The sequence below is a fragment of the Portunus trituberculatus genome, chromosome 30 (assembly GCF_017591435.1).
Source record: "Portunus trituberculatus isolate SZX2019 chromosome 30, ASM1759143v1, whole genome shotgun sequence".
Classification (NCBI taxonomy): domain Eukaryota; kingdom Metazoa; phylum Arthropoda; class Malacostraca; order Decapoda; family Portunidae; genus Portunus; species Portunus trituberculatus.
In genome coordinates this window covers 3,576,650-3,599,464 of record NC_059284.1, presented here as the reverse complement: position 1 = coordinate 3,599,464, position 22,815 = coordinate 3,576,650, and the positions used below count along the sequence as shown (strand labels likewise).

General features: G+C 41.9%; 3 protein-coding genes across 3 annotated transcripts in view; 1 reads left to right on the top strand and 2 right to left on the bottom strand.

Moving 5' to 3' along the window:
• Positions 1-6,730, bottom strand: part of LOC123510728 — a 43,133-nt gene extending 36,403 nt beyond the window's left edge. Inside the window, exons 1-3 of the mRNA XM_045266064.1 lie at positions 6,640-6,730; positions 3,088-3,201; positions 47-2,481 (exon numbers count right to left, since the gene is read on the bottom strand). Coding sequence (XP_045121999.1) covers positions 47-2,481; positions 3,088-3,192 — 2,540 coding nt within the window. The 5' untranslated portion in view covers positions 3,193-3,201; positions 6,640-6,730. The remainder of the gene's footprint in view (positions 1-46; positions 2,482-3,087; positions 3,202-6,639) is intronic.
• Positions 6,731-8,652: 1,922 nt separating this feature from the next.
• On the bottom strand, positions 8,653-21,271 carry LOC123510743 (zinc transporter 6-like). The gene is made up of 10 exons (XM_045266094.1): positions 21,063-21,271; positions 20,090-20,142; positions 19,242-19,419; positions 18,785-18,827; positions 18,073-18,255; positions 17,606-17,749; positions 15,708-15,827; positions 15,093-15,199; positions 14,470-14,735; positions 8,653-13,621 (listed from the first exon to the last, which is right to left on the bottom strand). The coding sequence occupies exons 1-10, from the start codon at positions 21,130-21,132 to the stop codon at positions 13,064-13,066; spliced, it is 1,722 nt and encodes a 573-aa protein (XP_045122029.1). The 5' UTR covers positions 21,133-21,271; the 3' UTR covers positions 8,653-13,063.
• A 649-nt stretch (positions 21,272-21,920) lies between these two features.
• Positions 21,921-22,815, top strand: part of LOC123510742 (polypeptide N-acetylgalactosaminyltransferase 2-like) — a 61,929-nt gene continuing 61,034 nt past the window's right edge. Inside the window, 1 exon segment of the mRNA XM_045266093.1 lies at positions 21,921-21,984. The gene's annotated coding sequence lies outside the window, so the exon portion shown is untranslated.

Genomic DNA, 22,815 nt, shown 5'->3' with positions numbered 1-22,815 from the left:
GTGTGTGTGTTTCATAGGTGTGGTGAGGCTGTGGTGTGTGTGATGTGGGTGGTGTGGGTGGTGTGGGTTCCTGAGTGGGTGGCAGTGGGTGGGGTGTATGGGTAGCTCCTCCACCTCCTGTAAGTAGCTTGGTGGTGGTGGCAGTGGTGGTGTGGGTGTGGAATCTGGCTTGTGTGTGTAGGACCCCTCACTGCCTAGATCCTGCTGGTATCCTGACACTTCTGGCTGTTGATATCCTTCCAAGGGCGCTGCATGGTGTCCTTCAAGTCGAGAATCATGGTATCCTGAAGCTGGTATGTGGTGAGATCCTTCCGTAATAGGATACTCTGAAACTGAGTGGTGTTGGAGTCCTTCAGTTTGGTGATATCCTTCAGGAGCAGATTGGTGAGGCTGAGAGGCAGGTTGAGATACAGGATCATCACTAAGAGATTCACCAGTTATAGGATGCGAATAGGACTTCTCGGCCAGTTGGGGATGAGAAAAGGACTCCCCAGGGATAGACTGCATGTGGGGGTCTTCAGTAGGTAAGGACTGAGTGCTGAGTCCTCCATCACTAGCAGGGATGTGTGAGAAGGACCCCTCACTCACTGAAGGATGTGAATAGGATGCCTCCACAGTCGCGTGAGTAAGCGTCATCTCCGCCACTCCCTCAGCAACAGCCTGGACACTGTAGGACGCACCTGGTTCAATCTTCTCTCCCTCTTCATCCCAGTCACTGTCCCATGCCTCTGCTCCTTCAGTGTAAGTAGGTAACCCGGACTCCTTCTGTGGGACGTGAGGTTCTGGTAAGTGTGTGTCCTTCAGGATACAGTCAGGGGCATCATGTGGCTGTGGGGCTGCCTCCGCGGTGCTGTGTGGTGGTGGCGTTGCTTGTGGGACTTCCATTTCCCCCCAGCCATCTCCCCAATTGTCGTCATCAAAGCGGTTCATTGTTATGGTAGACGGCTGAACAGTGGTGGCGGTGGTGGTGGTTGTGCCAGTACTGCTGTGCTCTGTGTGGCTGTCAGAGGCTGCAGTCATGATGCTGTGGTGCTCCTGTGTGTGTGGTACTGGGGCCTGAGCTGGTGGCTGTGCTGGTGGCTGTGCTGGAGGCTGTGCTGGGGGCTGTTCAGGGGCTTCATACTGTGCAGCATCTTGTTTTTGCTGATAATGGTCATAGTAGGTGTAGGTTTGGGGGTCAGTGGTGGTGGTGGTGGTAGGAGTGTGGTGGTCAGCCCCTCCCTCAACAGTGTCATGTCCCCAGGTCTCCCACTGCTGCTGTGTCCACTGTGGTGCTTCCTGGTGGCTCAACACAGCTTCCTCACCACCATGGTAGGACCCAGACTCTGCTGTGTGGCTTTGCTGGTCCTGCTGCTGCTGTATCTGGCTTGCTGTGACCGGCATCTGTTCTTCCCAATCAGGCCAGCCATCTCCCGCAGCACCGGCAGCATTCACAGCAGGGGAAGCTCTCGTCTCATGACCTGCTGACTCCCTGCTGAGCTTCCGTGCTTCCTGCTGTGGGGGCTGTGGGGCGGCTGTGTCCTGTGGCTGTTCATTAATCTGGCCATTCACCTGCCAGTCATCACTGTCCCAGCCCCAGTTGTCGTCTGTCTGCTGTTGCTGCTGCTGTGTTGCCTCCTGCTGTGTTTGCTGTGGCTGGTAGTGAGGCTGGCTGTTCTCTGCAGGCTGCGCTGGATGTACACTCTGCTGTGGTGATGGTGCTGTGTAGTGTGGCTGCTGTCCTGTGTACTGGCTATGCTGCTGCTGCTGTTGATGTTGATGATAATGCTGTTGTTGTTGTTGTTGTTGTTGTTGTTGTTGCTGTTGCAGCTGCTGCTGCTGCTGTTGTTGTTGTTGTTGTTGTTGTTGTTGTTGTTGGTACACCTGCTGCTGGTACTGGTAGTTCTGCTGTGAGCCGGTGGTGTTCTCCTGCTTAGCGTAAGAGGTTGTTTTGTTGTTGTTGTTGTTATTTACATTGTTGTTGTTGGCGTTATCGAATGAGCCCCAGTCTTCACCCCAGTTACTCCACTCGTCTGTGCTGTTCCCATTCTGACTGCTGCCGTTCATGTACTGTGGCTGTGGCTGTGGCGTCTGCTGTGGCTGTGGCTGTGGCGTCTGCTGTGGCTGTGGCTGTGGCGTCTGTTGTGGCTGTGGCTGTGGCTGAACACTGGTGGTGGGCGAGGGCTGCATGTGGCGGTAAGTAGCATTCTCCGCAGGCTTGCTAAACAGCTGTGGGGTGTGCTGCTGTGGCTGATGGTGCTGTGGGAAGCCATGGGTGTACTGCTGTGGTTGCTGCTGGTGGTGCTGTGGGGCCTTATCACTCTCATCCCAGTTCCAAGCACCAGAGTTGTCCCAGCCCCAGTTGCTGTCAGGCTGCTGCTGTGTGAGTGGCTGCTGTGGTGATTGGGGCTGCCACTGCTGCTGTGGTACCATCAGCTGTGGGCTGTGTGGCAGGGGGGGTTGGCTGGCCTGAGATGACGTGACATACTGCGTGGCAAGACCCTGAAACAAGTCGACATTTTACGAGACATGCGTTATTTTAATTCACGAACATTTAACGAAGATTTTGACGCTATGGAAAAGTTTATTTGTCCTAAATTAACCAGTACCAGGATAACCAAGAACATTAATCACTTTTTAGTCACTCAGTAATAGAAGGTTCTTATTTTAGATAACTTCTCTGACCTCCATTAATCAAATCAAAGTTCAGTTGAGAGTAGAAATACTACTAATCCCGTTTTAATTAGTGAACAATGAAAAGATCTTAATTTGATCTACACTTAACCTTTACAGCACCATGACGTGTTTTCATATTCATTCTGGTGACTATTTGGTGATTTTATACAGCTTCAGAAACTCATGAAGGGAGTAAAATGGTGAGGACTGCGCCATTAATCTTCTGACCTCCATAGACCCTTCCTAATGTCAATAAAATGGTCTAATCGTACACAAATCTCAAGGTAAAAATGTGTCCCAGTACTGATGGGGTTAAAAATTATTAATAAAGTATTAGATAATGAACTTAATGGAACAAAATAAAATCTTTTAATTCTGATTTATGAACCATTGATAAAAAAAAAACTCCGTCCAAACTAAAGCTACAAATACCTGCATGGGTCTGCTGTTCATCTGGCCATAGTTCCGTTGCGAGAGGGGCAACGGGCCACCTCCGACCTTGTGGCCAACCGGCAAATGACCTCGTCTCCGCTGCATCTGGACGACCTGCATAGATACAACACAGGTCAGGTCACAACGAGGCAGTATGACAGTAACTTTATAACCTTAGTCTGTGTAGTGGTGCAAGAAAACAAAGGAACGCTAAGGTCAGGTCACAACGAGGCAGTATAATAGTGACTTCATAACCTTAGAGTTTGTGTAGTAAAATAAAAAAATAAAATAAATAAAAATAAATAAAATAAATAAATAAATAAAATAAATAAATATATAAAAAAAAAAAAAAAAAAAAAATTATGAAGGAAGATAAGGTCACGTCACAACAGGGCAGTAGAAATGAATTCATGACCTTAGTCTATGTAGTAAGAGAATGGGGAAGCTAAGAGACTGCCAGGTAGTGTTCCATAAGGCACAGGTGCAAAGAGTGCCACATCTGGCAGGGCTGCGTCATCCTCTGAGAGTCACCGCACGGAGCACGAGAACGGTGCTCAATGGTGGTGACGCCGTAGAGGTGCCGCGATCCCACGGGTGTCAGCATCAACGCACCTTCGCAGGACGCGTCTCCAGGATGTGGAACTTGTTCACGGCCGCGGTGCCTCACGTCCAGGAGATGAACACACACAGTGTCAAACTGATGGCACATAAGTGGAGACAGACACTGCCAACTCCTCTGACACTCTTTGTGACGTGACACTCAGTGTAGTGCAGTGCGTGAATAGTGCTAGTGAAGTGAAAGAACAGTGCTCCATCTTGTATATTATCTATTTTAAGTCTTGTAAATATTGTAGAGAAATAGATTGTAGTACCCTTAGAATAGGTAGCACACGACAGTGCGCCTTTGGGTACATGTTCTTCTGTATAAATTATGTTTAAAAAAAAAAAAAAAAAAAAAAGGTCTACTTATGGCAGTCTCTTTATGAGCTAAGTTACTTAACCCCTTCAGTACCATGACACGTTTCCATATTCATGCTGGTGACTATTTGGTGATTTGATACAGCTCCAGAAACTCATATGGGGATTAAAATAGTGAAGATTGTGGATATTAATCTTTTGACCTCCATAGACTCTTCCTAATGTCAATAAAATAGTCTGATCGTACACAAATCTCAAAGTAAAAATGTGTCCCAGTACTGAAGGGGCTAAATAGTGAAGACTGGTCATTACTCTTCAATAGACCCTTCTTAATGTCAATAAAAATGGTCTTATCGTACTCAAATCTCCAGGTAAAAATGTATCCCAGTACTGAAACGGGTTAAAATAGTGGAGACTATGGCCATTAATCTTCTGACCTCCATACCCTACCTAATGTCAATAAAACGGTCTTATCATACACAAATCTCAAGGTAAAAATGTGTCCCAGTACTGAAGGGGTTAATTCCATCTATCATCTTATCCATAAATTTGTCTAATCTTCTTTTAGCCCCTTCAGTAACAAGACATGCTTTCATATTCATTCTGGCGACTATTTGGTGATCTTATACAGCATCAGAAACACATGTTGAGATAAGAATAGTGAAAACTCTGGCCTAAAATTAATCTTCTGACCTCAATAGACCCTTCCTAAACATAATCGTCTAACCCTACCGAAAAATCAACGTAAAAATGTGTCTTGGTACTGAAGGAGTTAAGGGTGACAAATACACTTTAGCATTAGGAGTTATCTTGTATTAGTGAGAGAGACTTGCTTTGAATACTGCCTAGAAAAACCACTCTATCAGTACACCAAATAAACAATTGAGGCTCCACCAATACCGATAAAACCTCTGAAAGTATCCCAGTATCTGATAAGGAGTAACAGCACTTGAGGCTACCATGCACAGTGCTCAGATTTGGGGACAGCACTTCCTTCCCCCATTATCATCACCAGTGTGACAAAAGGTTTAGACAAGAGAGTGAAAGTGAACCAGCATATAATTTTGTTAGTGTGTTTTGTAACTTGCCATATATTAACCCCTTCAGTAGTGGGACATATTTTTACCTTGAGATTTGTTTATGATTAGACCATTTTGTTGACAATAGTAAAGGTCTATGGAGGTCAGAAAATTAATGGCTACAGTCTTCATTATTCTAATCCCCTCTATAAGTTTCTACAGCTGTATAAAACCATGGAGATCTTAACCCTTCAATACTGGGGCATATTTTCTACCTTGAGATTTGTGTATGATTAGACATATTATTGACATTAGTAACTTATGGAGGTCAGAAAATTAATGGCCACAGTCTTCACTATTTCAATCCCCAACATAAGTTTCTGAAGCTGTTTAAAATCACCAAATAGAAAGCAGAATGAATATGGAAATGTGTCATGGTACTGAAGGGGTTAAAGGTTGGTTTCTCTCTCTCTCTTACAAAACAAGACAGTGACTAGCTTTAATCATGAGGTTTGTCTCAGAATTTGTAGTTGATTAATGCAACTTCAATGACAAAAAGAATGACAGACTAGACAGTTAAAATTGTAACAGGATCATTGATTTACATACAAAAACTTGTAATAAAAAGAATTAAATCATAACTTTAATTACTGATCTCAGAATTTATAGCAGATTAATACAACTTCAATACGAGACAAAGTGACAGACTAGGCAGTTAAAATTGTAATAGAACCATCACTTTAAATATGAAAACTTGTAATAAAAAGAATTAAATCATAACTTTAATTACTGTCTCTGAATTTATAGCAGATTAATACAACCTCAATACAAGACAAAGTGACAGACTAGGCAGTTAAAATTGTAACAGGAACATCACTTTAAATATGAAAACCTGCACTAAAAAGAATTAAATCATAACCTTAATCAATTGGCTCTGAACTTAAAGCTGATTACTACAAACAACCAAAACAATCCTAACCTAATTAAACCTAACTTCAATTTAACATAACCTAACATTCAATATAACTTCACTTAACCTAAGCACTTTTATTCTAACCCAACATAACTTAACCAACACCAAATACAACCTAACCTAACTTCAACATCAGCCTAACCTTACTTAACCAAAAACTTAACTTAATCTAACCTGACCTCACTTCACACCACCGCAGACAGTCCCACAACACAGGGCTTTCCTTACGCGACTGCTACCACTCACACAGACAGCACAAATACGAGGAAAAACACACAAAAAAAGAGGGAAACAAAACAAGATGGTAAAAGGGCAAATAGAAAAATGCCCCACTGTCTTTTCCATATTGCCACAACACAGGATCCTTCACACGACTGCTACCACTCACACACGCCTTCCTGGAGCCTACCCTCGCCCCTCCACCGCTAAATCGTGAGGAGAAAGCCACGTCCCTTAAACAGCTGACATCTTCCCAACTTCGTCTGCTACTAACAACATTAAACCTCCTGGAATCTCGCTATTTTCTCTTTTATTACGGGTATTTTCAGCCTATTTGCTACACTCAGGGAGCCAGGGGTGAATGGGGGTGCTGGCGCGGTGGAGGGGGAATGAATGGGTGGCGTGGGACAGGTGTAAACTCACTTAAAATAGAGGCAGGTCGCGGCCCGCCATCACCAAGACACAGCTGGACGTGGACTTCCCGCGTTTCAATCCCTGCAACTGCTTTCCCTTCCTCTTTTTTCTTATTTATTTATCTTAAGTTTATTCTATGTCATCTTCACTATTTTATTTTTTTATTGGTGTTATTTATTTTTTTCGTCTTGTTTCTTTTAATTTAATGTTCGTTTATTCAGTTTTCTCTGTGAGTCTCTTTCCTCTCCGGTATTTAGTCTGTTTTTTGGTCGTTGTCTCCAATTTTCAAGGTTTCTCTATATTTATTCATGATTACTGTTTTATTCTTCTTCATGTGTGTTTATTCATAACTGTTTTTCCTCGTCATTTCATAGCTTTTCTCAAGTCACTTCAGGTCGAGAATTCGGACACGTTGGTCAAAGTTGGGAGAAACAACTTTCATCTTGGTTCTTTTCTACTTTTATCCTGCAAAGTGAACAAAAATGAAAGTTGCATTAATAATAAAGAAAACCGCCTTTCAAAAACATAAAAGTAAGGCCGCAAATCAGTATGGCACAGTTTTATATGATGGGACTTGCCGCCTCTCACGGTGCTCTCACGCCGATAAATGCTGTTCCCACTTCCAAGGAAATATTAACCTCTTCAATACTGGGGCACATTTTTACCTTGAGATATATGTACAATTAGACCATTTTAATGACATTAGAAAGGGTTTATGGAGGTAAAAAAAAAAAAAAAAATTAACGGCTAGGTATAGAGTCAATCTTCCCTATTTTAATCCCCTCATACGTGAGTTTCTGATAAAATCACCAAATAGTTACCAGAATGACTATGAAAACGCGTCATGGTACTGAAGAAGTTAAGGAAATGTAAAAATCTAGACAAATCTAAGGAAATCCAGCACTGTCAAGGATTTTTTCTAAAGGGAAATATCAATGCATGTATATTTGTATGTATGTACGCGTTTATACACACTAAAACCTTTCATAATAATAATGTGCTCAGAAAATCTACCACGCATCCAGATCACCGCTCCTACACACCAAAACACTTCAAACAATAAAAAATAACCCCAAACACAATCAAAATACCATACAACACCTCAAAATACCAACAAACACACTTAAAACTCACTACAAACACACATATACACCAACATCAATCTCAAACCAGAAAACACACACACACACACCCAAAACCACCTCCAAACATACTCAAAAGACTTAAAACACTCAAAACCAATCCAATGCACAGTCAGAACACAATACAACCTTTCAAAATGCCCCCAAACACACCCAAATTGTCAAACACACTTCTACACCACACTAAAGATACGTGAAATGTACCTAAAACACTGAAAACACACAAAATACAACATTGCCAAACACGCTTAAAACACCTCAAATATATGTAAAATAAAGTTGTTTCTAGTTTTACAGCGATTGTTTGCAACTGCCGCGGTAAAAAGAACAAAAGTCGTACATATTATGAAAGACAGACTATGATATTTCTTTATTTTTCTATTTCTATCGCCTCTATTCATGATGTAATTCAGTATTTTTGACAATATACCAGGGTGAATTGATAATAAGTAAAGGAATACATACATTTTTTTTTCATGCATATCTATCTTATCTATGAATTTATTTATCTATCTGTTTATCTATCTGTCCATTTATTTATCTATCAACCTTTCAAATTACCTGCTTTTTATCTATTTATCTATTTATCTTCACACAAACATGCAAATATTAACAATCTGATGGATGGGTGGATGGTGGCAAGAATGTGTTGGTGCTGGGGTTATTACTAGTAGAGAGAGAGAGAGAGCAGCTGATTTTGAAGCTTATATATATGAATGACTGGCTTACTTCAATATAAGTCTAAAAGAAATACAGAAGCAGGCAGAGAGTCCAGGAGTGTACCAGAGAAAGTGATTAAAAATTGAGAACACTCCTCTGGTATACTTTCCTTATCTTATCACTTGCTCTTTTTGCTTTGAGGATAAACTCAAACAGACAGTATTAGTTGTCAATGTATTCTTCTGTCCGAGGATACAAATATATTACCTAGGCACAGATTCTATAAATCTCCACATAAAAATCTGACATGTTTCTCCTCTCATTGCACACATAACCTGGAGGCAGAGGTCAGCTGCCAGCCTGGGTCCACTGCACTTACTGAGGTTATGTATGCAAGTCAGGCTCTTAACTTTGGTAATTATGTATATACTTCTCTCTTCTAGACGACAACATACAAAAATAATTATTACAGCCTTACGACAGAGTGTACAGAACACACAGTCTGTACAACACATCATTACACTTCCAAAATCTTACTCTAATATACTTTTAAAACTTAATTTACTAACATAAGCACACATACCTTATTCTCAACCTCACGTCTTATGAAATATGATCATACACTTAACAAAAGAAGCATTTTACACAAAGAAACACACACTGTACAGGGCTGACTGCTTCACTCAATGTCATGAGATGCTGGGAGCTTAGTGAGATGGGAGGAGGAGCAGCAGGGGAGAGGAGGAGAATGTTCACGCAGGTACATGGCACTGTGTTAAGAGAGGGAAGAGCAGTGTTTCAGAGGGAAGGCAGACACAGGAACATGCAGATGAGCCCACAGGAATGGCAAAATGATAGCTTAGTTGAGAAAGACAAGTGGGATGCATACAAAGCTGTTAGCTGCAAAATAAATAGATGAAGGTAGAATTGGTAGAAAGCAGTGAAAAGTAGCTACAAAAAAGGTGAAATAACAACTATATTGCACAGGTAGGAGGTGCTGTTGCAGGGTGGTGACTGGTGGTGTGGCTGGTAAGGCTACATATGAGAGGTAGTGAGGTGGTGAGGTGGTGGGATGACACAGTGACAAAGGGAGACATTAGTTGCTTCAGACTCTAACAATTTAATCTCTTCAGTACCGGGATGCACTTTAAAGATGAGTTTTGGGTATGATTAGACGATATTATTGACATTAAGGATTTATGGGGGTCAGAAGATTAATGGCCAGTCTTCACTATCTTAATCCCCCACATGAGTTTCTGAAGCTGTATAGAATCACCAAATAGTAGGTAGAATGAATATGAAAATGGATCATGGTACTGAAGGGGTTAAACATACAATAATCAAATGCTGAGAAATGCAAGTAACACATGGAATAGCGACTTCGTTAATAAATAGTACAGTTAATGAGATGAGATTATAGACATTGTAGGTGACTTCATAACCTGTCATATCATCACATCACTTCTACAGCTTGTCAATTTAACTCCTTCAGAACTGGGACACATTTTTTACCATGAGTTTTGGGTATGATTGGACAATTTTACTTACATTAGGAAGGGTCTATGGAGGTCAGAAGATTAATGGCCAAAGTCTTCACTATTTCAATCCCAACACAAGTTTCTGAAGCTGTATAAAATCACCAAATAGCAGAATAAACAAGAAAGCATGTCATGGTACTGAAGGGTTGATAGAAGATGCTGAAAACTTTCCCTTTAAATAAAAAACTATAGAAAGAGCCCCAGGTACACACAGCTTCACTCATACACCTCACCTCTTTCCTGGCACTGATTCAAAGGATGTAGCAGACAAAACAAAATGGTCTAATGTGTAATGAGAGGCAATCACCACAGAACACTCCCACACCACCACAGCAGATTTTCAACAAGATTATCACTGCCTGGCCTTATTTGTTATGAGGTAAAGTGTAAGTAACAGAATGGTAATGAAAGGAGGTTATCTGGAATTAAGCTACATGCACAACACTCTAACAACACTCCAGCACATTGCTAGCCAAACCAACACTATCGCTGCCTTCCCTTATGTGTTCTGAGGTGTAAGTGTAGCAGAAATTGGTCTACGAGGGAATGATACTCACAACACCCTGACAGCACAACTCAAGCTCATTACTACCATATCAACACTATCACTGGCTTTCCTTAGGTGTTCTGAGGTGTAAGTGTGAAGCAGAAACTGATCTAATGAGAGGGAATTGCAAGACACAACACTCTGACAACACAACTCCAGCACATTACTAACCAAATCAACACTATCACTGCCTTCCCTTATGTGTTCTGAGGTGTAAATGTAGCAGAAACTTATACAAAGGAATTGGTAGCTAGACACAACATTCCTAACACAACTCCAGCACATTACTAACCATACCAACACTATCACTGGCTTCCCTTAGGTGTTCTGAGGTGTAACTGTGAAGCAAAAACAGATCTAGTAACAGGGAATCACTAGACACAACACTGACAACACTCCAGCACATTACCAGCCATATCAACACTATCATTGCCTTTCCTTAGGTGTTCTGAGGTGCAAGTGTGTAAGTACGGTCTGCATTAATCTCTTCAGTACGTGGAAGCATTTTTTACCATGAGTTTTGCGTATGATTGCACAATTTTATTTAGATTAGAAAGCATCTATGAAGGTCAGAAGATTAATGGCTACAGTCTTCACTATTTTAATCGCCACATGAGTTTCTGAAGCTGTATAAAGTCACCAAATAGTCACCAGAATGAATATGGGAACACATCATGGTACTGAAGAGGTTATGAAAGCACTGCATTGTTGTGTGCTTGAAGGAACAGAGGAAGGGTTTTGACATGTGGACATTTTCACCTTAACCCTTTCAATACTGGGACACATTTTACCTTGAGATTTGTGTACGATCAAACCCTTTTATTGACATTAGGAAGGATCTATGAAGGCCAGAGAGTTAATGGCCACAGCCTTCACTATTTTAATCCCCCACATGAGTGTCTGAGGTGTATAAAATCACCAAATAGTAAGCAAAGTGAATATGGAAATGTGTCATTGTACTGAAGGGAATAAACAGTATTTACATGTGTGATCCAAACATCTCAGCATCTTCTTTAGACTACGTTCAACAAATCAAGAAGGTATTGGGCTGTTGTGAAGGTGTTTCCGTGGTTCTATTTGTAAGATGAAGACACTCATAAGAAGCTAAGTACATAATTGTCTCTGAGCTCTTGTAAAACATACTGATAAAAGAAAATGGCATGAAAAAAAATATATGTAAGAAGTTTAATGAGAAAGTAGCTTGTTCTATGGAGATATGGTACTTAACCCCTTCAGTACTGGGATACACTTTTTTTCATCACGAGTTTTCGGTACAATTCGACCATTTTATTGACATTAGGAACGGTCTATATGGGCCAGAAGATTAATGGCCAGAGTCTTCACTATTTCAATCCTCACCTAAGTTTCTGAAGCTGTATAAAATCACCAAATAGTAAGTAAAATATGGAAATGTGTGATGGTACTGAAGGGGTTAAGCAGTGAATAGATTATCATACTTAAGTGAATGAACATGGCCCATCTCACCAGTTAGTTTAGTCTAATCCAGCACCCATTACTTGGAACTCCCTCAGTAAAGTAATCACAACAGAAACCTCCAATTGTTCCTCCTCTAACACTCCACACTAGCACTCCACATCCCACACCCCACATTCCACACTCCATTCTCAACCTTTCACTCCATACATCCACACCAGCCACTCCACCTTTGTACAGCTGTCCTCCTTATCACCTCACCAGAGTTAACCAGTTACTCTCAATCATTCATAACTTTCTCTGGTAAACTGTGGAACTTCCTGCCTGCTTCTGTATTTTCATCTTCCTACAACCTGATTTCTTTCAAGAGGGAGGTTTCAAGACATTTGTCCCAGATTTTTGGCTAACTTTCTTAATCTTTTAGGGAACTGGCTATCAAGTGGGCCTTTTTTTTTCTTTTTCCATTGGCCAGTTTTCCCTCCTACATAAAAAAAAGAAAGAAAAAACCTACCTCTAGTCCTCCCCACACAACCAGACCATGAAGAGGTGCTGTGTGATCACCTCCACCACAACACTACTTACTGCTTCTCTCTCTCTTACACTGTCTTCATATTTATTCCTAGATGACAACATTCTAAGTGGCCACAGCACACTGTCCCCCAAACTTGAGACACAACCTCAAGAACAAAACTAGCACCGTCAAAACTTTCATCCTCCTCTCACACACTTAAGATTATGCAAAAATATTAGATGAAAAGTGACGAAGAGACAAGATAAATGGCGCCCCTTTTTCCTGTCTCTCTGACTTACACCTCTCTCTCTCTCTCTTTCTCTCTCTGTGTGTAAATCTATCTTACCAAAGTTTGTTATTAGAAAAATATAAGTTCACTTCCTCTCACTGACACACACACACACACACACATGCAGACACACACTACCATAAAGCAATTACCAGCTGCCTACAACACTACAATAGCATTTAGTACAAGATGGTGATGGAGAGTGAACAGGTATATTTGTTTAGGCAATAAATAAGAGAGCAATGACCAGCCCTCATTCTACTAACTAATCTCAATAGTCTTAGCAGGGCATGACTAACCCTCCACTTAACATTATCTTGGAACGTGATGGGAGTTGTTGCAGTTACTGAGAGGCGGCCCACCAACCGTCTGCACCATTCCCGACCTGGCAGAGAAGTCCACATTAACGTAGTGAGGGGATGGCTTGGGTGAGGGGCCTTCTCGGGGAATGTATGGTTCCCTCCCAACCGTCCATGTCTTGGGCTTGGGGGTCGTCTCCCTGGCCACTCCCCTGCTCCACCCACCAGGGATTCTATGCATGTGAGACTCTGAAGGTTTTTGAGGTGCAGCATTATTGATGTGACTGTAGCCAGATCTGTCTTCCATAAATGCTCTGTTGGCGTCGGTAAATGGTGTTCTTGAGCCTTCCAGCCGGGGTGATGGGGCATGGTAGGGCTGTGGGCGTGGAGGCAGGAAGGGGGAGGGTGTGAGGGGCAGGTTGACGGCAGTGGGCTTAAGGGGACTGTACACTTGTGGGTAGGTGACGTTGACATAATGAGGGGAGTGTGAGGGTGAGGTGGCCAGGGCGCGGGCTGAGTCGTTGAGGAGCTGTAGGGTGGTGGCACTGCGGGTCCAGTCATCCTTGAACACCTGAGGGAGGGAAAGGTTCAGTTGGAGTCATGGTGCTCAAAATTATGTAAAATTCGCTCATGGAGAAAACAAAGCGCCACACACACTATAGTGGCTCCTGGGTCTGAGTGTGAATGGTGTCCCAGGGAATGTGTGGTTGTCAGATCTTGAGGAAAACTGTGGTCTGTCCTTGTGATGAGTGTGGGTCAACAGAAAACAAGTGTTATTCACATGAAATCAATTACACCATCAATAAGCTACACTATGCTTTGAGCCCAGGAGCCATTTTAGAGTAGACAGACTGTAGGAACCATGACACTGCTGCAACAAGGCAAGACTGTATACATTGAGAGCTGAGCTGTTCCACGCGTCACACAGCATCAGTCGCCATTCCACACTGATGGCAGAAGCATGTGTGTCGCCATAAACAATTAATTATGTTTGAATATTTCCAAAACTCTTCTAATGCTTTTTAATTTTATATTCCTTGCTTTTTACGTTCCATATGCAAGGCTGTTTCTTCATAGCCTCTATAAAGTACAGGGTGACATTCTTGGTACACTCATATTTAATTTGCCGAGCTGTCAAACCAAAAGCGTGTGTCCACTTGAGAGAGAGAGAGAGAGAGAGAGAGAGAGAGAGAGAGAGAGAGAGAGAGAGAGAGAGAGAGAGAGAAACAAAAACAGGACAGGACAACACATACACACACAAAAAAAGAGAGAAAAAAAACTGAAGACAGAAAACAACAACAAGACATCACCCGACAAAATGAAGACAAGACAAGAAGGCAACAAAGACAGCTGAACATCACCAAACACACAAACAAGATAAGACAAGACAAGACAACAGCCGGACATCACCAAACACACCTGCACAGTGAGTAGAGGCACCAGCGGGGACAGGCGCTCCCTCACATGTGCCAACACCTTCTGCTCGTTGGCATCGCGGCGGATCCTAACATGGAGACTTCCGGTGAGCATGAATCCACTGGGGTGTGTGTTGGCGGAGGTCCTGTGTGACGGATCCTCCACTCCCAGCGCCCAAAACTTCTCATGGCGGAACTCAAGGACGCCATCCAGGGTGAGAGCTTCCCGCAGGCACTTGTCCAGCTGCGTGAAGGTGCTTGGGGTGTGGTCTGGCCGGGGAGTGAAGTATGAGAGGTAAGTGAGGGTTTTGCTTCATCTAAAATGGCATATTAATAAAATCTGAGTGGTGTGGTCTGGCCGGGGAGTGAAATAAGAGATGAGTATTGTTAATGTTTCACCTTTTACATAAAATCCGACAGGTACTTGGCCAGAGACACAAGATATACAAGGCAAATGATAATGTCTTTGCTTCACCTACAATATAACAACAAGGTGCTGGGAAATAAGATGTAAGAGAAAAGTGAAGCTGCTTTTGCTTTACCTATGACATAATAACAAGGTTTGGGCAAGGAGAAAAAATCATGAAATAATGAAAGCTGCAAAAAAGCCAGTGGCTGCCTCAGTACTGACCTGGAGGAGTATGGTGGCGGAGCACATGCACAGCGGGAACATGGTGGCGATGGTGAGCAGTGCGATGACTAGCGCGGCCACATTGTCAGCCTGCTGGTAGTTACTGACGGAACAAAGTAACATTAATTCCTTCAATACTGCGACACATTCTTAAAATCAACCAATTTGCAATGTTTTTCTAGTAAATCAAAATGGATAGTTTAATTTTTAGGTGCATAGAAATACCTAGTCATTTTTATTATCAATTAAACAATAGGAGAACATTATATAATCTCAGCAAGAGGAGAATGTACAAATAGTCAATCTCCTCACTGAACAAAGCCTCTACTCACTATACCTGTAGGATGAAGTTTGGTTGAAAATTTACAAATATTTAAAGTCATTCTTATCATCAATCAAAGTACAGAACCTCAAATCATCTTAGTAAGCATGTACAAATAAAGTCATTCTCCTCATTGACCAAAGCCTGTACTCACTATAACTGTAGGATGAGGTACAGATGAGTTTGTATAAATATTTAGTCACTCATTAATAATCAAACAACAGAACTTCAAATCATCTTAATAAGCATGTACAAATAGTCCTTCTCACTGTGCCAAGCCTGTACTCACTATATCTGCAGGATGAGGTGGTCTGCCAGTATTGCGAGGAACCCAGTGATTGATATGAGCACCAAGGGATCCACTCGGGGCAGCAGGATTCTTGTCAGTGAGGGAATGTAACTGCACAGGCTGTCAAGGAAGGCAATGGTGTGTTGGGTCAGTTATTCATAAGGCGTCAGGTTAATATTGGCTAGAATGGACTCAAAATCACATATATAAATGAGGCGTCAGGTTTATAAAGTTTAGAATGAACTCAGAATCAAGCATATAAATGGATCTCAATAATTAGTGAGGTATCAGATTAATATGCCTAATTTCAACCACTTTTAACAGGGTCTGGTGGGTGTTGGGTTTTCAAGATTCAAGCAACTCTAAACAGAATTCTACATCGGAAATTTCACCCTTAGCCCCTTCAGTACTGAGACACATTTTTACCTTGATTTTTGGGGTATCATTAGATGATTTCATTTGCATTAGGAAGGGTCTATGGAGGTCAGAAGATTAATGGCCAGAGTCTTTTCTATTCTAATCCTAAATTATGTTTCTGAAGCTCTATAAAATCACCAAATAGTAACCAGAATAAATACAAAACCATGACATGATATATTGAAGAAATCAAGAATTTAATTGAACCATTTGTCGTCTGAGAAAATTAGAAAAGAGAAACCTTAACACCTTCAGTATCATGATGCATTTCTATATTAACTCTGCTTACTATTTGGTGATTTTATAAAGCTTCAGAAAATTATGTGGGGATTAAAATAGAGAAGATTTTGGCCATTAATCTTCTGACCTCCATAGATCCTTCCTAATGTCAATAAAATGGTCTAATCACACCAAAACTCAAGATAGAAAAGCACTATGACATGTTTCCATATTCTTTCTGCTTGCTATTTGGTGATTTTATAAAGCTTCAGAAACTTATGTGGGAATTAAAATAGAGAAGATTTTGGCCATTAATCTTCTGACCTCCATAGACCCTAATGTCAATAAGATGGTCTAATTCACACCCAAAACTCAAGGTAAAAATGCATCCCAGTACTGAAGGAGTCAATGAACTACTACTTTTGTATGATCAAAATTAGAAAACAAAAACCTTAACCCCTTCAATACGGTGACGCCTATGTAGGCGTCATGAAGCCCCAGTAGCATATACGGTGATGCCTACATAGGCATCATATTTCTTTTCTGAGCTTTCTTCAGTTCAGTTGTCCCGTATAGTGTGTTGGATACCAACTACACACGCCGTATGCTGTCCTTGAAATCCTAGTGCTCCTCCCACCATCCTTGTCTCCACCAATCACTAAAGATAAGCTACATGCATCCCGCCTTGTGTCTAAAATTACCCAATGGCATAGACTGTTCCCATCTCTCTCTCTCTCTCTCTCTCTCTCCTCCTCCATCTCCCTTTCCTCCCTCCCATCTCCCTTCCTCCCACCCCTCTCCCTCTCGAAAGATAAGTTACATGCGTCCCGCCTTGTAACATTCGTGGAACACACACACACACACACACACACACACACACACACACACACACAAATACAAAAACAACAAATTTTCTAATCTCTCTCTCTCTCTCTCTCTTCCCTCTCCCTTCCCTCCTCCCCTCTTCCTCTCGAAGATAAGCTACATGCGTCCGCTTGTGTCTAAAATATTAGCAAATGTCTCTCTCTCTCTCTCTCTTTTCTCCGAAGAGAGAAGCGTCCACTTTCCTCTTGAAGGCGATATAGTAACTAAAAATAGCAGCATAATACACAAAGGCGACAAGTATGACAAGCTTGCATGAGTTTCCAGCGCAGGCGGCACTACTATCCGTATATCATACAGGCGGGCTTTTTTAACATCTGCGAAGGGGTTAAAAGAAAATGTGGCTTGGTGTCAGTATAACGTTCTAAAGCCCTCCTGACCTGTGGCACATATCAGCAACATGTTCCTGCAGGAGGGAGGAGTGTGAGGCACGCAGGACCTGTGCCAGCGGTGGGTTGCGTGACAGTGAGGTCATTCCCAGGTGCAGGATGAGGCCCACCACCCCTCCAACACTCAGCATGCCTCTGGAAGGACAAAGAATAAATACAAAAGAAAACAATAACAAAAACAAGCATTTTTAGCATTGTTAGGACTGGATCTTGTTCTTCAGTTATGCTCCTTTTCACTTCTTTATCAATACTGGAAGAATATTGCATGCCACTCAATCAATACATTTATCCACAGGTAAGGCTCACATTTACACATGTTTCAAGGGCATTTTAAGACAGCTTTGGCATGTTTTGAGGGCATTTTAAGACAGTCTGGCATGTTTTCAGGGTATTTTAAGGCAGTTTAGCATGTTTTGAGGGTATCTTAAGGCAGTTTGGCATGTTCAGTTCTCACATACGTTTGCACAGCTTCGGGCTGAATGAAGCGCTCAATGCACTCCTTGACGATGATGACAGCACCCAGCAGTGACAGCATCACCGAGGCAAACACCACCAGCACCTCACACCGCTGGTACCCAAAGGTGAAGCCACTGGTCGCCTGCTGCCCCTCCGCCCACACGTACACCAGACATGTGATCAGGCTGCAGAGAAACACACCTGACACTAACACCTCATGCTAACACCTCAGTTACACCTCATACCTTGCATCTCACACTCATACCTGACCCTTACACCTCACACTCAGACCTCACACCTTGCACCTCACACTCACACCTCACACCTCTTACCCCTTCATAGGTAAGCAGCCTCCTCATTGCTTCCAGTGTGTTGTCTTTCTTTTTTTTTTTTTTTTACTTTGATTCCAGTGTTTTGTCATCTTTTCTTTTCTTTTTTTTTTTTTTAATGCAAGAGAGGAAGCTGGCCAAGGGCAACAAAAAATAAAAAATAAAAGGTCTGCTTAATGAAAAAAATGGGAGCACTTATAATGTACTATATCTCAGTGTATCTCAGCATGTAAGTATGTGAGGGTGGTAGTGGTGGTGATGGTTATGGAGGTGGTGGTTATGGTGGTAGTGGTTATAGTAGTGATTATGGTAGTGGTTATGGTGGTGGTGGTGGTTATGGTGGTTGTAATGATCACAGGATGAATGACTCTGCCTTCTTCCTCACCTGAGCAGGCTGAACCACGACAGGTAAGTGTACGCCATCAGAGCTGTGGGGGAGAGAATTACTGTTACAACATCTGCAACAACACACTAATCTTGCTGCCTTCCTTATACATCATTTGTGAAGCAGAGATCACTGTATATTCAAAAGTTTTCATTAGTAAATTAAAAAACAAAAACCAGTGACAATTCAGCAAGATGAAACAGTCTTAGTAATGATATAGCCCTTTCAATACTAAGACATATTTTTACCTTGAGATTTGAATACAATTCGACCATTTTATTAGGAAGGGTCTATGGAGGTCAGAAGATTAATAACCACAGCCTTCACTATTCTAATCCCCCATGTGAGTTTCTCAAGCTGTATAAAATCACCAAATAGTAAGCAGAATGAATATGAAAATGCATTGAAAGGGATTAAATGATTTTGACAATTCTTAAGTGATGTAGAGGGCACTGACCCATGCTGCGAGTGGCGTGGCACCAGGACACCAGCAGCAGCGTGGCCGCCAGGTTCACCACCACCAGCACCAGGGTCTGCTGGGCCTCCCTCTGCCGACACAGCCATCGCACCTCCCGGACAAAGCTCTCCAGCCAGGACAGTGTGCCGCCCTTGTCCTTGAAGGGCCGAATGAAGTACTGCAACAAAGGACCGTGCATTACAACTAAGACACTGCAACACAGACTGACACAGCACCAACACAGACCAACACAGACTGACACAGCATCACACAGACCAACACAGACTAGCAGAGACCAGCACAGACTGACACAGCATCAGACAGACCAACACAGACTATCACAGCATCACACAGACCAGCAGAGACCAACACAGATCAACACAGACTGGCACAGCATCCCACAGACCAGCAGAAACCAACACAAACCAGCACAGAGCAACACAGCATCACACATCTCAACAACACCTTCACTGACTCTTTTTTTGTGGTGTCCAGGATATGAAGAAATACAAAAAAATAGAATAACTTTACAAAGGCAATATTTAAAAGAAAATAAAGGACGATTAGATACTTTTTGACACTAAGGATACAAGAGAAGGTAAGAGAAGAAGAAAACAGTCAATGAAATGTGGAAGAAGAGAGAAAGTCAGCGGAGGAACTTGATGGATAGACAGTACAATAAAAAGATAATTTCCATCAGGGAGGCACCAATACAAAGGTCAATTTTCATAACCTACACCTTTTTTTTTCATGCATGAAGGAAGCCAGCTAAGGGCAACAAAATATTAAAAAAAAAGGCCCACTTGAGTGCTGACCTGACCTGACCAACACAGCATTATAAAACTCACATGAGGGATTTCTTCCTGGTCCGGCAGGCTTCCCCGCTGGCGCACTCCATTCCCTGGCGGACACAAGAATAGCGGTCAGTGTGTGGTGCCTGTCTAGTTATAAATGCACCAAAAAGATAAAATAAATGAAAAAAACAATGAAAAAGAAAAGGACAAAGTGAAAAGAAAGAAGAGCGAAGTTAAAAATAAGGACAAAGGAAAGAAATGAGAGAACAGTGGGAAGGACAGAATTTAGGTTAGGTTAGGTTAAGTTGGATTAGGTCTATGAGCATTTCTAACCCCATTTTACTTATCGGAAATTAATAATAACTTCAAGACAGAATTTTGGTTAGGTTAGGTTAGGTCTATGAGCATTTCCAACCCCATTTTACCCTATCGGAAATTAATAATAACTTCAGGACAGAATTTCGGTTAGGTTAGGTTTGGTTTCCCCCTCAACCCTAAAACCCGCTTTCCCAGGAGGTCCCCAAGCTTGTTAGACATAGGGAAAAAGAAATAAAAGATAGAGTATATTTGTTGAAACTGCAAATTTACCCCCCGAAAAATAAATAAAATAAAAAAAGTTACATCAAATCAGTTAGAATGAAAGATGGGGACAGGGAAATGAGGTGAGCTGGAGGATGTGTATATTAGGACAGTGCCACCAAACCTAACTGTACAAAACACCAAATACCAGCGATATTGGAGCTATGAACGTGCAAAACTACCCACAAATCCACAAAACCACACCAAACACCCACACCAGCTTATACCACACCCACACCAAGCCACCCACAGAACCACACTTACCCACACAACGGAAATAGGTAAAATACAACACATAGGAGGAAATAAATAAACTAGATAGATAAGAGAGGCTACCCACTCCCTAAGGACACACACTGGACCCTTTCCGAGACTCGTAGACGTGGCAAAGACAGGATGGGTACTTGATTCTCCCTCACCAAGAAGCCAATGACACCCACGCCCTCACCAATAAGATAGTCTGACTCCGGGGTGTGCAGGCAGGTCTTGTGGTCTTGGTGAGCGCCTGGGGTGGTCATCTCGAGGCTCAAAAGATGCTTAAGGTCCCATCACACTTTCAGTTTTGCTGTTAGTGTGTCTCACGGCCTGACTTTCCAACGGTGTTAAGTTTTTTTTCTTATTTTTATTCCTAATTGTTGTTTCACTCGTTATTTTGCTGCTTTTTTAGTTTCTTCTTTATTTGTGTGTCTTTTCCGTTGTTTTGTGGGCAGGGTTTTGTATTTTGATGCCTAATGCACTGGTTTTCTTCTTATTCCTTATCTACTTGTCTTATCCTCGTCATTTTTCTGCTTTTTTTTTTTTAGTTTCTTCTTTATTTGTGTGACTTTCGTTGTTTTGTGGGCAAGTTTTTATTAAAATGTCTAATGCACTGGTTTTTCTTCCTATTCCTTATTTGTCTTATCCTCGTCATTTTACTGTTTCTTTTTATATATTTTTTTCTTTATTTGTGTGTCTTTCTCGCTGTTTTGTGGGCAGGATTTGGTATTTATATTTTATTGGTATTATTTCCTTTCTTGTGTTAATACGAGGGGTTGTGGCCATCTCGTTTTCCCGATGTATTTATCTAGTGGTATGTGTGGTGTGGAGAACATAAGAACATAAGGAAAGAGGGAAGCTGCAAGAGACCGCCAGGCCTATATGAGGCAGTCCCAGTGTGCTTAATCTACCTACTTCCATCTATCTTCCCCATCCATGAACTTATCTAACCTTTTAAAGCTCCCTATTGACTCAGCCCTAACTATATGATCACTGGTTTTAGTCCTACCCGGCAATATACAGCTCTTCCAGTACCATCACCACCACCACCACCACTACCAAGGAATATATACAATCCTTGATCACCACCAGCAGCTCGCGTCCCTGCCTGTATAGTGAGTACGGGGATTGAAGTAGATAGACATGTAGCCAATGACAGCTGCCATAACATTGTATATATAAATGTCACTTTTGTTAGAAATATAGGAAAGGAAACAGTTTCATGAAGTATTGAACCGATTGTAGTGGGTACTTGAAACACTTAAGTGGTGATAGTGGTGGTGGTAATGATGGTAGTGGTGGTGGTAGTATCGTGAAAGGTAGTCTAATTAGTCTAATATAATGCTTAAGACCTGACATCACGCTCCCTGCATCATCACTCCAGGTTTTAAACACCAATCATGTGTCACTCACTACCCTTGCCCGTGCCTCAATCCTCCACACCAGTTCATGGGTCTCATCAACCTTTTTGGCTCCACAACATCCTTCATGGCTTCTTAATAAACGTATGGGTCTCCTTCACTTATCTGCCAAATTCAACCCTGACATTGCACAAACAATTACAATATCACACACCTACATTCACACGTACATACACATGCACACGTAACAATACTGTGTGACTAATCTTTTTTTTTTTTTACTATATTAATCAATTAAAAGAAGATTTTCTTATGTTACTTACGACAGAGTTATGGAATCTTCACTCAGATTTCTAAAGCGAATTATGTGTAATTTGCAACAGTACACCATAAACCCCTAAAGTCCTGCCGTATTCCCCATGGCACGTTGAGAATCACTGCTCTAGACTATTTACACACAATAATCTCTCTCTCTCTCTCTCTCTCTCTCTCTCTCTCTCTCTCTCTCTCTCTCTCTCTCTCTCTCTCTCTGACAGACTTTCAGCAAATACTAATCCTTTATTTATGACCAGTGATCGGACTGAC

Bases quoted from the DNA above. Each gene is read 5' to 3' on its own strand.
- LOC123510743 (XM_045266094.1), bottom strand. From the start codon at position 21,132: ATGACCACCCCAGGCGCTCACCAAGACCACAAGACCTGCCTGCACACC. The intron at 18,256-18,784 runs GTGAGGAAGAAG...GTTTCTCTGCAG, and splicing joins TCGTGGTTCAGCCTGCTCAG to CCTGATCACATGTCTGGTGT. The intron at 15,828-17,605 runs GTCAGGAGGGCT...CTTCCTTGACAG, and splicing joins GTTGCTGATATGTGCCACAG to CCTGTGCAGTTACATTCCCT.